Source organism: Python bivittatus, unplaced genomic scaffold, assembly GCF_059951505.1.
Source record: "Python bivittatus isolate LINGU-HERP-01145 unplaced genomic scaffold, Pbiv_v1 ctg000220_np1212, whole genome shotgun sequence".
Taxonomy (NCBI): Eukaryota; Metazoa; Chordata; class Lepidosauria; order Squamata; family Pythonidae; genus Python; species Python bivittatus.
In genome coordinates, this window is record NW_028277048.1 from 21,410,711 (window position 1) to 21,425,474 (window position 14,764).

A 14,764-nucleotide genomic window follows, 5' to 3' on the forward strand; every position below is an offset into this window, starting at 1 on the left:
ACATTTAAAAATTAAAATTGCTCTTTATTTGTCATGCAAACTTGCATAGGTTCATAGGCATCAGAATCAAGCGTTACAATTCATAAAATAGCAGCAGCAGAAACAATCACCTTTTCCAACTTTGCTTTCGCTTTAAAGAAAGGCAGCCAAGAGGTTTTGCAGCAAAGAGAGAAAGAATGCCAATGAGAACTGCAACTGGATGTGGGAAGGGAACAGATCTTATCATTTGTGTCTCAAAGCTAATTTCCTGTAGAAGAGTGCATGGTTAAAATACTGTAGCTTTATATTGTCTCCATCTGAAAATCCAAAAATATGCTCAAAAAACAGAAAAGAGTTCAGAAATTGTGCTTGGAATGAGACAAGTCCATGAAGTTTGCCAGCCTAGAAACCCCCATTGTATCTACTTTATACCAATGCTATAGCATTGTATCGAAGAAACCAAGAAGGAGCTTAAAATTACTGGTTTTCTGCATGTTTTTCCTCTAAAACCAATTTATTTTGCACATGTCCAGGAGTACAGGAACTGGCAAACTGGAATGTCTCTTGCACACAATAAGGATATTGATGCAGTTGAATATGGTTAGGTTGCAGAAACTGATTTTGTTAGAAAAATGTTCAGCACAATATTTGTCCTCCATTAGGTGTCTAATATTCATAGAATGGCTGATGCTGCAATCGTAGAATTAACGTTCAAACAAATGGCATAGACATTTTTTTCTATATATATTCACAGCCCTCCCATTGATCTACACAGACTCTCTTGTTCTGAGACCCTTCTTGAAACGATTATACAAATGGTTCACTTAATGTGGTTGCATTTCCTTCTGTAAACCAACCTCTTGTCTTCCTGCTATAGCAGTTCTAGGTGGAGAAACTGTTTCAGCCATGACAGATCAGGTTCCAGTAGTGGAACAGATCAAGTGTGCTGGATTTGGGTGCAAATGTCCAGATTAATGTTAGACCTAGATCTTTATGGAAAAGGTGACCGTGTCAGAGAGGAAAAGCGTTTTTTTTTTTCCTTTGCATTATTTACACAATGGGGTTGATTAGCTTCTACTCGCATCTGGTCGTACAAATTGTCATTCAGGAGGAGGCCCAACTTTAATAGGCAGTTTTCCTGCTTGTACTGGTCTTTGATACAATTTTCACACTGGAACTTCCTCCTCCACCTGAGGAAAGGCGACCTCCTCCAGAACCGTAACTACTCCCACCTCCAGAGCTGATCATGGAGCCAAACCCACTTCCACCATAGTTGCTGCCGGAGCTAATGACATAGCCGCCGCCACCACCACCACCACCACCACTGACTCCAACTCCAAATCCTCCTCCGAGTCTTCCAGCAGATCCTCCACTGAATCCTCCTCCCAACGCAATGCCGCTTCCGCCGCCGTATCCAGCGGTAGTGGTGCTGCTGACTACAGCTGGAAAACAGAGGAGAAAGAAAGTTCAGCTCCTTCCGTAACTCCTAAAGAAAAACTCATGTCAGGGTCCCTTTAAAAAATATGCACACAAATGTATAAATAGAGATGATACTTACAATAGCTCACATTTCCAACACCTTCTGCCAGCCTAAGAAACAATATAATAATTGGAGTTAATGCCTCAGCTTACAGTAAAATTACCATGTTTTAATATAAGAAGGGGTGTTGTGATGGCAGAAATATAAAGTCAACATGTGTCCCCAGGGTCAGGGGCAAATGATGAAACATGCGTCATACATCACAGCACAACCGTCACGACTGACTGATTGGTGTCAGATGTTGGCACAGAAGTGCAGCAGGGCGGGGTTTCCATTGTGAGGTCATCCCATGTACGTCTTTTTTGGGGGGGGGGGTCATTGTGGTTGGCTACAGATGCCTATGAAAGTCTTAATGCATTTATTTCCCATCTTATTTCCCCAACATGAAAAGAATGGGCCAAAAAAGTGTCCCCAGATTTGTGCTCTGTGGGCCTTACAAACCAAATTAAAGAATGAATCACAGCAATGTGTCTCCTTTTTGGAGAAAAATTGCTCTTAATATTGCAGAAACATGCAGTTTCCAACATCCTCCAATCAGTGAGACTAGTCCTGAAAAAGAGCATTCTGGTCAGTTTGGTTTAACCTTGCTATACACAAACAAGATTTTTTTTAAAAAGAAGACCTCAGATACTGTGGTTAGACCACCAAGAACTATTATAAAGGCCTTTATCAGTATAACTGTTACATTTCAAGGTGCAAGCTGTACAGGTGAAACATCCGAGGGAATGCTCTTTTTTTATTTGAGGAAAGTCAGAACGAAGGCTGATGAAAATAGGTAGATGAGCCATGAGTTTAGCAATCAGTTAAAAGCATTATATTAGTGCTATGTTTCTCCCAACTGACCTGATTTCTTCTCCTTCTAGCAACTTCCTGTAGGTGGCAATCTCAATGTCGAGGGACAGCTTGACATTCATGAGCTCCTGGTATTCCTTCAGCTGTCGGGCTAGTTCTTGCTTGGCTCTCTGTAGAGCTTCCTCCAATTCACTCAGCTTTTGTTTAGCATCCTTGAGGGCAAGTTCGCCACGATCCTCAGCCTCAGCAATGGTTCCCTGAAGGTTGGCACACTGGCAATGGGTATAACAATTATTGTTGTTATTATTACTGGAGTCCATCCATGTGAAAACTATTACAATGGGTTCTCTCTGAATTTTTCCAGAAGAATATATCTTCCAGCTTGTAATCACAGAAAAATTGAAAATCTCTTCTCAAAGACCATTGTATACTACCATTATGAATATATAAGACATATAGGTGCTGAGTGCACATCTGCATCTAAATCAAGAAATACTTGTAGTCTGATGTGCCAAAATTGCACTAATATTTCCTGTAGATGGGGCCGAGTGACTCCATTAGCTCTGGTCCAGATTGTTCAGTTTGTCCATTTTCTCCAACGTGGGAAACAAACTATATATAAGGTTGGGTACACTAAGCCATAATATGGGTTGTTCAGTTTCGACTTAATGTGATCTGTGACCTGAACCACTGTAGTTTGCAAATCTAAGTGTATGCCTTAGCATAATGTGCAAAAATCAACTTAAAATCATGGTTAAACAATTATGGCAAAGCAGAATATCTGAACCCAGCCCCTGTGACAGCAGATTTGTCCATGCAATGGAACTGAGCAGAATTCTATAAAGCTTCACTTGTAACATGTTATGTTCATATGAATTCTCTGCAACTGCATGATGATTTATGCATTTATTTACAAAGTTTCTATCCCTTTGTTATTTATCAGACTCTGGGTAGCTCACAAAGGACACAATTCCTTCAAAGAGACAGAAATGGAATAATTCCAAAAGCAACTGTTGAAACGGATGATCTATGTCACTGATTTTCTTTAGATGGATGATAGGGGAACAGAAATATTTTAATGATATGGAAAGGCTGGCTCACTGTAGTTGCCTGGCTGTCTTCCTTAGAACACTTTAGGGTGCAGAACAATTTATATCATAACCTGCCTGTCTGCTAGCTTGTCTATGCTGTAGTAAGGTGAAGGAGGAGATTCCTGATTTAATTTGCAATGCCTAAGAACTGTTGCAAAGCAATTCACCGCAGCTTGTTCAGCTTGACTGTGTGGATACCTTGCAGCATTTGTACAATGAGAGATATATTATCTGTGGATTCATTAGCAAGATCCCACAGACTAGAAGAAGCAATAAAATGCGGTTTCGATTAGAATGATGTAATGTTTAAAATTTTTTTGAGTGTATTAGTCTTTGGCATGTATAACGGCGCCCCACATGCCTCCTATTTATTTCCTGTCCTGCATAGCTGTTTAACCACAGTCCCTAAGTTTTCTACAGCTGTGTCATCTGAATGCTGAATGGCCACCATTTTTGGTTAGCAGCAAGTGGAATCAAAAATCATTAATTCCAGTCAATGTTAACCAGAAATGGCAGCTACTTGAAGTTCAGATGACACATTTAACTGTAGGTAATTTATAAACCATGGCTTAAGAACTCTGTAGGGAAGTAGCATGAAGAATAGCAGCATGCCTACGCCCATTAACCAACTACAGAAGTTTAGCATGTCATGAAAATACACATTCTCTGTAATGCAGTGGAAATGGTTCCCCTTATCCCAATGTTTTGGTTTGCTTTATGAATAGTATGACAAATATATATATATGAATAGTATGACATTCATATATATATGAATGAAAGACTGACATTTGCTGGATTATAATTTTTCGTTGACCAGAATCTATTTTGTCAGCAGAAGTGATACCTTTGGTTAACAATACAATAATTAGGAAAACCAAAGGAGTTTCTTGCTTACATCCACAATGCCTGGGAGAGACTTGAGGACAATCTCTGGAGATTTATTCAGTTCTTTTGTATAACTGCTTTTGAGCAATGCACACTGGAGATACCAGCAGCAAGGTGGATGGATTCAATAACAGTGGTGATGGGTCGACCATTGGAACATCTGAAGGACTTGGTTGGGGACAGACTATCCTGGAGAAAAACCATGTGGTCAGCACTGACTTGATGGCATGTAATCAATCAATCAGTCAAAAAAGTAGGTCAAAGGGAATATTGGCATGTATTTAGGGGGAAGGATGTGGAATGGGGTCAAAGAAGCATTTAAAGCCAGATTTAGAAATATGTAATTGGCATATGTTTCCTGCAGTGCACTAGCTTTTAAGCTGAGCAGGGTTGGATCTGGTTGGTATTTTGGTAGATCATTAGACAATTCTACAGCTGAAGGCTATAAGTAATTGACAAAATATTACAGAAGAAAACAATGGCAAACTACTACTGTGTTATTGCTGAGTGACCTGGACATATTCATGAAGAAACCAGGAATTGCGCTTGGCTTGAAAGACACTTCTCCTTTATATACACTTACCAAAACAGAACAGTAACATCCTCCCTCCCTCCCTCCCTCCCTCCCTCCCTCCCTCCCTCCCTCCCTCCTTCTTTCTTTCTTTCTTTCTTTCTTTCTTTCTTTCTTTCTTTCTTTCTTTCTTTCTTTCTTTCTTTCTTTCTTTCTTTCTTTCTTTCTTTTGGAATATACCACTTCAGGGGTGTTTCCTCATGATAAACTCACTATGGATCATGGAAAGTAATTCAAAGTAATTTTCTCCCTTTCTTTTCTATATTTCTATATGTAAGCAATGTACTGAATTAGTGCTTGGAAGACTGTTGAGTCACTCCCTACAAATGAGAACTAGTGGTACAGATCTGCTCTGGCAAAGCAAAGAGCAACTATTCTTTAGTCTGTCCTACAAGCTAAACAGTAAGGTCCATTAAAATGTCACCTGTTTCTTCAAGGCATCAATTTCACCTCGCAGTCTTTGGACTATCCGGTTAAGCTCAGAAATTTCTGTCTTTGTGCTGCGAAGGTCATCGCCATGGCGCCCAGCAGTCACCTGTAGTTCTTCATACTGACATTCAGAAATAAACAGAGGTATCATCAAAACAGAGGAGATGGAAAATGACACCCAGCCCAGAGGTTGGGGAAGACATTCTGTTATGTGGGAGCAAAAGGTCTTTCAAGGACTCTTTGTAGGTTGAGGAAATGTAGCATCTAGAGTCAAGCTCAGAGACTGATGCCCAGGGCTTGCAGTCCGGGAGTAGATGTGCAGAAAGGGAGCCACGCTAATGGTAGGGTTTTGCTGGCTAAAAGTGATTGCATTCTGTCCATCGTCCCAAGTTGATTCCTGCACTCTTTGCAGTTCTTTATGTAGAGAGTCTGTGGGTGTGTATGTGTGTATGTGCGAGAAAGAGAGAGAGAGAAAGTACTAAACTTATGTCCGATGTTAGTCTGATGGACAAGTCACAAAGACAGGTTGAAGGAGGAGGGAACAGACTTCTCCCCTGCCTCCTGCTCCATCATGCACCCCTCCTTTGTACCTGTGATAGGTCAGTTGTGCAACAGATGTGGGGAAGCAGGGGGAATGCCCCCTCTGCTCTTTGGACTCATTCTCTGCATCCAGCATGCAAATCACAGACCCAGAGGAGAGTTGGTGAAGAGCACTGGAGCAGAGAGCTCTCTCTTACTTCACCCAGATTTCTCCAGGCCTCTGACCTGTCAGTACAGTTTTTTTTAAGCAAGGTCTTTCTCCCTCTCTCTCTCTCCCCCTCCCCTCCACACCGCTTTCCTGCAGAAGGACTCCTAAAAATACTAAAACCAAAAAGGGGGAACAGAAATAGCCTGCCCGACAGCTCACATCTGTGCACCTGTGACTTGTCCCTCAGGCAACTTGAAAGGGGACTAAGCCCTTTGTCTCAGGCACCTGCCTATGGTCACCCAATCCTGTGCCACCACATGCTCAGAAGAGTGATTGATGGCTGATTTTCCCACCAGCAGGAGACACCCAGGGTGGGGAAAGGCATCCAAGTGAGTGCGTTAGCTCATTTTCCCATTAAAGCTGGAAGGACAGCACCCCTCGCTGGCCCTAAGGCAGAACGGGGCTCAGCGCAATTGATGCTGGCATACTTTCTCCAGGATGGGAAGATAGCACATTTACAACCTGCTGCCCTCTGGTGCAGGAAATCCTGGGAATTGTAGTCCAACCTGTTTATGAAAAATTGCTCTGGGCCTTTAATGAATTTATTCTAGCTACTCACCTTGCTTTGATACCATGATTCAGCCTCAGTCCTGCTCCTGTTGGCAATATCTTCATACTGCGCCTTGACCTCAGCAATTATGCTATTCAAGTCCAGGTTTCTGTTGTTGTCCATGGACAATATGACAGAGGTATCTGATACTTGCTGTTGCATTTGAGCTAATTCCTGCAAGAAAGTTAAAAACTGTGTCACCTGGACTTATGGGGCAAAAGAAATATGGCTGTGTTGAAGCAGACAAGGAAAAATGGATTAGTACATAACAGTGCTAGAGCAAAATTCAGCAAATCCTAATTCAAGTTTGTCTGAAGCTTTTCAATTTATATTCCAGTTTGGATGCACCCCTCCAGTTCTCCTTGTAATTCATTTTGTTAGAGTTAGGAATTTTAGTGAAAGAACTTATTATTCCCAATAACTGGAATCCAAGCTCAATCAAATATGTTCCGTAACTCATAAATGTTTCCCAATCAAAGTGATTAATTTCACTTGGAAAAGCTGCCAAGGAAGGGGGTGGATTTTTTTCCATTGCTTGCTAGCATCAAGTCCAGACTCGACAACCTTGCAGTATGGAGATGTCTTATTTAAATACAGTTCTTCTGTCTTCATCCAGCCATAGCTGGAGGAAATTGTGACTATGTTGCACAAGATGTGATAATTGATGTCATTAAGTCTCTGCTTGCCTTAACATCTGTTCAGCTCTTCAAACACGTAACCAAGCAAGTGGGAACTGGTGAGGGGAAGAATATCCTTTCTAAAGGAAAAACTGATGTAATGTTTTCCACGGTGGGATGTAAAAAAAGAAAAAAAATTACACAACGAGTTCCAACAAATCACTGTGATGTGATCATCTTAGGGATTCTAGTCCCTCATTCTTTTTTGGCATCGCTAGAAAAGAGTACTGTATAGCTTTTCCCCTGCTTATTTTTCTGTTTAATTATGAGATTTTGCTTTTTACATTTGATCTCTTTCTGTTATATTAAGTTGATGTGCTAACAAATTACCATTTTTACTGAGCATGGTTGGAGGTGGTTAAGGGAAGAAAATGTCCATAATGGAAGACTTCAAACTGGAGAATTTATCAAGCTTTAGAGCAACACCTAAAATTCTGAATGCATTCAAGAAAATGATGTTTATTTTTTTTTTGGTACTGAAAGGAAACTGGTATTTCTATTCATAAAAATACATTTATTTATTTTTTTTTTGGCTTTCAAGAGCATTTTTGGGGGGAGTTCCTCTTCCAATATATTTATAGTCTACTTAGTGGCAAACAGAAATATCAGAGAATTAATTAAGGGGATGAGCGGTAATATAATCCATGATCTCTGCTGATACCATAGCTCGTGCCTTGCACATAAAAAATGCCAGATTCGATTCCCTGTACCTCCAGTTAACAGATCTTGGAGAGACCCTGCCTTTAATCAGATTTAGATTTAGATTTACCTTTACCTTTATATTTGCTTAGGCTTAGTTTAGATCAAGGGCTAAATTCTCTAGTGTTCTGATATAGACCTAGAGCTCATCTTCAGTTTAGAAATAGGGCCTTTGAGAGCTTCAGTGGGAAAGCTTACCGCCTCAAACAGTGCTTTCAAGAACTCCATTTCATCAGTCAGGGAGTCTGACTTGCCACCAAGTTCAATCTTGTTCATGTAGGCGGCATCCACATCCTGCACAAAACATAGGAAAAGTCTGTTACGTTTTGAGCAGAAAACAGACTTGCTCAGCTTAACGAGTTCAAAGGTTCTTTTCTGATCTCACCGAGAACCTGACATTGTAGGCAAATTATTTACCTTCTTGAGCACTACAAATTCATTCTCCGCACCTGTTCGCTTGTTAATTTCATCTTCATATCTGTTAGACAAGATGGAGGAATGATGGAATTAGTAATATGGATGGATTGCAATATGAGAACTGAGCATTGCTTCAGACACACCATATATGAGACAGCTAAATCAGCATCTTATAGGTGGATTCCAGAAATCTTCATGGTCTGTGTTAACTGAATTGTTCCCTTGAAAGTTGAATATTCCCATTTTCTTTTGGGAAGATCAGTCCTTGGAATTCCTCCGGCTACCTCACGTGTGATAGATTTTCATGATCATAATTTTCACAGGTAAGTACAAAGGATTTCACGTATACCGTCCCCCCCCCCCCCATTATAGTCAGTGAGAGAAATGTGTACTACAATAAGAACATTTGTGCACCAGTAATTTGGACAATCTTTAATTTTGATATGACTTTAAAACACAAGGCTAATTTTAAAACTTCAGGAATCTATCTTTGACTTGAGATTGAATAACCCATTTTTAGGTCAGGTCTTCATTACAGCTTTAAATGGGTTTAATAGTCCTCCGTCTAATGGAAACCCTGAAATGTAGTTCAGTGAACAGGCTAGGGAAAATAGCAAGATGCAGCCCATACTATAATTCCCAGCATTTTATAGATAGAGTCACAATTACTATGGGTGCTATAAAACTGAGATACATCGGTAGTACAGTTTGCCCTTAACTATTCAACCGGCTGCACCAATTCTGATGTTTGTGGCTTGGTTTGGTAACTTCGGTGGTTTGAAGCAATACATTTTGCAATTGCTTTTCTGAGAGAGTACTTGATGCTGATTTGCATACTTTACACACTTGGGGTGTTTCTCTAACACTGTCTTGATTTCAAAAAAGTACAGCTGACATGATTTTAAAAAGCACTAGTCTGAAGGGAAAATGCATCACATTCAACATTCTTATCAGATAGACGGGACCTCCCTGCTGAATGTTCACCCCAGTTAGCTCGCTGGCACATCTTTTGTAGAATGGCCCTTAAAAGCCCATAACAGAATCTGTCATAAGAATATTCAATTGTGTAAAAGTGTAAATGTAGCAATTAATTTGTACGTAAGTTAATTTGTGAACCCTTTGTGAGGGTTTGGCAAGAGAAGCTTGTTCACTGCAGGCATCCTTCTATGAAACCACATGACTTAGAGCCAAATCAACCTACCCAGGAGGAAAGGTGGGGCTGGAATCAACAAAAGAAGGATGGGAGGGTTTTGCAATTAGCAGATTAATTCTGAACAGTTTGGTGCCAGACCATAGTCCGAATCTGTTTTGCCCTCAAGCGGGTGGATTTCCAAACCTGAATTAGTTTGAAGTACACAGAAAAGGTTGGATGGATAAGAGGGAATATGGGGAAATTAAGCTTTGGGGTAGGATTGCAATCTGCTGAGCAGAATCTATTTTGACACTTTCCGATTTCTGTCTGTTATTTAGCAAGCTGTCTGCGTACTTGTGAAGTAGTTAGTGTTTGTCAATCTCATTCTGACATAATGTTCACTAATGTTCACTGCCAAACCTTAGTCCCCAAAAGCTTTTCTAGACTCCCAAGAACATAAATAGTTTGGTTAGGCATGAGGTTCATGGATAAGATTTATAGATCCATGTAAGCCTTTATCAACCTGAATAAACATGTTAATGATGTGGGTTTGGGAAGCACATGCCCTGGAGCTTGCATTTGGTTCAAATCAAGCAGATGAAACAAAGTTCCCAAATCTTTTAGAAAAGGAAAGGAGTGATATTGTCTGCCATCTGGCTGTTTTGTTTTGTTTTATTTTATTTTATTTTATTTAAAAATAGTTGTATGGACACCCATCTTAAAACCAAACTCTGGCTTTTATGATAGGAATGCAGTGCAAATGTGCAGGATTCTTCCCAATAGAAGGCGTTCATACCGCTCATTGGATGGTTTGAGGTGAATAGAGAATGCCTGGTAATATATGCATTCAGATTCTTAATATCAAATCTAAGCAATCTTCTTTGCATTTATCTGGAAATATCAACCTTTTATGTACATATATAGATAAGATTTTACACCAGGCATGGCATGAACTCTTGGGTCTCCAGACATTCAGTAACTTGCTTACAGTGGAAGCTTCACAAATATGACACTGCTATAGATAAATTGCTTTATGCAGAAATCATATCTAAGCAGAACATGGAAATCAAGCCCTCTGTATATGTCTGCTTCGGAGAATTTTTTTTCTGTCCTGCTTTTTTGAGTCAATGGCCATTGTTTCCCCAGCCTTGAGAGATGGAGATTCTGTTCAGTGTTTACATAACAGTTCTGTCTAGCCTAAGTAACTCTGGTCCCCACCCGGCCAGCTACAGCTCTTTCAATATATTAGACTGAATGGAATAGAATGGAAAACTACTTACTTGTTCTTAAAGTCCTCCACCATGTCTTGCATATTCCTCAGTTCTAAGTCAAGTCTTCCCCGTTCATTTAGTAGAGAATCCAGCTGCCTCCTGAGGTTGTTAATATATCCCTCAAAAAGAGGCTCAATGTTGTGTTGTCGAACAGTCGTCCCCTGCTGTTGTAAGAGTTCCCATTTGGTCTCAAGGACTTTATTTTGCTGCTCCAAGAATCGGACCTGCAAGGTAGAATAGACAAGGGGATGAAAATGAGGCATGTAAACAAAGTTATTGCTTTGTCAGAAAACGATATGTCGCTTGTGTAGCTCTGCAAAGTTCCACATGTAAAGATGGTGTCAACAGTGTATGCTACAGAACAAATCAAAGATGGCAACTCAGGAGGGAAAAAGAATAGCAAAGGAGGCTGAAAAAGAAAGAAAAAAATGGGGGTAAGGAGGAGGTTGTGAAATCTAGCAGAGAATGACATGAAAAATATGCCCTTTTAAAAATGTATACATTTAGACTCATTGTTTAGCAATTATATATTTATCCTCCATAACCTAGTCCTCAAAATCTGTAGCTTCAGTGGAACTGCACACACACTACAGCGTGCAGAGAGCCCCCAATTACCAAAGTAGATGGCAAAGAGATTTGTTGCAAAGAGATTTGTTGCAACATTCAAAGTATTGACAAAATGTTGCATGCTAGCATGCTCCTCTCCCAAACAATACCAAACTGCAATCTGGATCAATAAAGGTAATATAATTTGGGAATGAATTACTGTATAGACTTCTGTCATCTGCAGTGAATATATGAGGCATCCTTTCTTGGCCTTAGCTCTTACTATATCTGCATCACCTATTTTTAAAACAAGATTTTGATAAATTGACCTCAGTCTGTGTTGCTATTTGTGGATTCCACAAACTAAGTACACAAGTCAAGAAAACAGGGGAAATAATTGCTTTATTCTCACAATTGAAATATTTAAGAATGGCATCAAATTAATCTGACTTTGAAACTAAGATGGCCAAATTGTCTATAATTGGGGCCTTACTTTTTCACAGCAGATCATAGGCTAGAAGTCATTCAATTTTACATGACCATTCATCCTTAGAATAAAGAAGCTAATTGGGTAATTTGTTGGTTGTAATGACTTTGGACAACATTAGAAATAGTTGCCCGTTTTTGCCCACATGCCTATATCAGATGTGACCTCCTAAGAGAATATCCAAAGATGACTTTAAACAGCCATTGGATTGGTGACTTGAGTTTGTGAAGGGCTGCCTCAAATTTAGCGTCCCCAAAGTATGAATGGTCAAATAGGATTAATAACTGCTCTTACCTTGTCAATAAAGGAGGCAAATTTGTTGTTGAGTGTCTTGATCTGTTCTCTTTCTTGAGAACGCACTCGTTGAATCTCTGGGTCAATCTCAAGCTTGAGGGGTTGCAAGAGGTGCTGGTTGATGGTCACTTCTTGGATGCCACCAGGGGGGCAAACTGGATAACCTGGACCAGCTCTTACAAAACCTGGTCCACCTACCATAAAGCCACCCCCAGGACCCCCACCCATACCATAGCCAGCTCCACCTGCGCCCATACCATAACCAAAACCAGCTCCTCCACCAAAGCCATATCCTCCTCCACCGTAACAAGATCTTAGACCTCCACCAATGGTACTATAGGCAATTCGTTTGCTTCCACCCATGTTGTGCAGGCTTCGGCTGCCAAATCCACCAAGTCCATAGCCGCCACCCCCTCCACCTCTTGCTCCTCCAACTCGAGTGACAGAGTAGGAGCTGAAACTGGTTCTCCCGCCACCGCCGCCACCACCACCGACAATTGCAGAGCCGGAGGTAAAGCCTCTGTTAGCTCCTCCGGAGGATGCTCGATAGGAAACACGACTCATGATGGTTTGCTCGGACAGAGAAGGTGAAGAAAGTTTGGGATGGTAAGCAGCACTGCAGGGAAAGAGCAGAGAAAGAAGCAGGCAGAACCTCTCTGATATAAAGGAGTGGGAAACCTCCCCTTTTATCTGTTTGGGAAAGAACTTGGCACAGGATTCAAGACAATGGGATATTCAGATGTTTGATGGGGCCTTGCAGCAACTTGCCTCCTCTGACACACCTACTCCAGTCAATACACACCTACTCCAGTCAATACAACACTCTTAAAACTGGTGTAAGAGTTTGTGAGGGAGAGACACCTTGAAGGGATCAACATTTTTCCTTTTTTTATTTTTAGGAGATTATTTCATTAGCAGCAAAAAGCAAATAAAAGGACAGTGTAATAACCACAGTTCTGCATATTTATACTCCGGCTACCCAACTGACAGTCAGATATCAGGAAAAGTGTACTTCACACACCCTTGTGTCTGCAAAGTGGGCCTCCCCTTGTTTGCCTTTTGCAAAGTGTTTGTTCTGCATAACTGTCTATTCACTTTTGCATGGTTTCCAATGGACCACCTCAAAATGCAGTTTTACATTCTTACATTGTTCACTACACAGAACACTTGTGAGGGGGACTAGATACCTTACAGTAGACTGACTACACCTGGGGTCCATATATGGCCCTTTGTGAGCTGCACCAGTTCCCTGGAGCTAAAATCTTTGTTGTGGAGATTCAATGAATTGGACCACAGATCTTCTGCATGCAATGCATATATTTTGCCACTGAGTGTGGTCAGTAGTAAGGAATTCCATAGTTGAGCAGGTTGTGGCTGAGTTCTCCCTTCCTTGAAGCCCCATTCCCTATTTTGCATTTCCTTTTACGGGATTTTTTTTGGGGGGGGGGGGGAAGCAGTCTATATTGTGTCCAGTGGCACTACTCCCTATGAGTTTTTTCAGGACTGCAGCTTTAAAGCCTAATCTGCTCCTCTAACAGCAGAGACACCTTTGGCACATTGCTAATGATCTTTACATAAGACTTCATGTGTCTCTTTGCAGATGGCTGTGGGTGCTGGGTGCCTAAGTGCCATTGTAAAGATCTCCTGAGTGCACTAGAACAAGCAAGTCGAACAAGTTCTAAAGTTACTTTTGTTTGGGAATACGGCAGGTTGGGATAAGAAGGGTCTTTAAATCAGCTCATGGTTTGCACACATCCCAGATTAAATTATTATTCCATAAAAGCGAGCAATGCTACATGTATCTGTTATGGTTTATCTGAATGTCCTGAGACTTTCCGAAGGATAATCGCTATTTGATCGTGGGTCGGAGTGCTTTGGGGAGTGGAGGGCTCTCCTTTGTGGAAAGTACGTAAAGCTCAGGCTGTACAACTAATTCTCAGGGATGCGCTAATTGCAAGATTCCCATGCTGAATGTGCAGCTGGACTAGGTTATCCGTCTACCTGCTGTAAAATTCGATGCTTTTCTCTGTGGTCTTTCACCCATGTGAAAAGGAGGAGCATCAGTAGGGAAGAATAGATTTTGCAGCACTGTTCTTACATATTCCTTTGATTTAAATATCAGGGGTTTTAAAAAAGAAAATGTAACTTAAAAAAAGATTTAAAAAAAGATTTCGGCCACGAACATCAACACTTTCCTATGTTAACTTGTTTTTGGATCATACAGTTGGTTTTTGATTTAAATGAATACACTTTTATTAGAAAAGAGTGCTTATATTGATCAACATATTTTGAATGAAAAAACTGACATTGAATCAACCCCACCACCACGACCCACAAACATTTTGGGGGCAATATTATATAAAATAAATGTATTCTATTATTATTACATTTAGTTTTCTTTCACGAGTTATGGTATTAAAAATGTTCTGGCAAGAAAACTCCTGATTTTATTTTCATAATCATTAAGGGAATACCCCCAAAGCCTATTCCTAGGATGCGTATATCTTTCTTTGTCTCTCTCTCTGTTCATATATGCAGGCACATGCACCTTATAAGTTTTATTCTGAAATAGTCCCAGTGGCATGACTTCAGAACCAAAGATTGGAAAATTAAAAGGAGGTGTCATGAAGAACAAATCTTTGACAAGGAGAAGTAA

At 40.5% G+C, this 14,764-nt stretch overlaps 1 protein-coding gene across 1 annotated transcript; it reads right to left on the bottom strand.

Moving 5' to 3' along the window:
• Positions 1 to 1,101: 1,101 nt before the first annotated feature.
• Positions 1,102 to 12,672, bottom strand: LOC103056429 (keratin, type II cytoskeletal cochleal-like). Its single transcript, XM_088138527.1, has 9 exons — positions 12,109 to 12,672; positions 10,791 to 11,005; positions 8,379 to 8,439; positions 8,160 to 8,255; positions 6,595 to 6,759; positions 5,283 to 5,408; positions 2,363 to 2,583; positions 1,538 to 1,569; positions 1,102 to 1,421 (listed from the first exon to the last, which is right to left on the bottom strand). The coding sequence occupies exons 1-9, from the start codon at positions 12,670 to 12,672 to the stop codon at positions 1,102 to 1,104; spliced, it is 1,800 nt and encodes a 599-aa protein (XP_087994653.1).
• Positions 12,673 to 14,764: the final 2,092 nt, after the last annotated feature.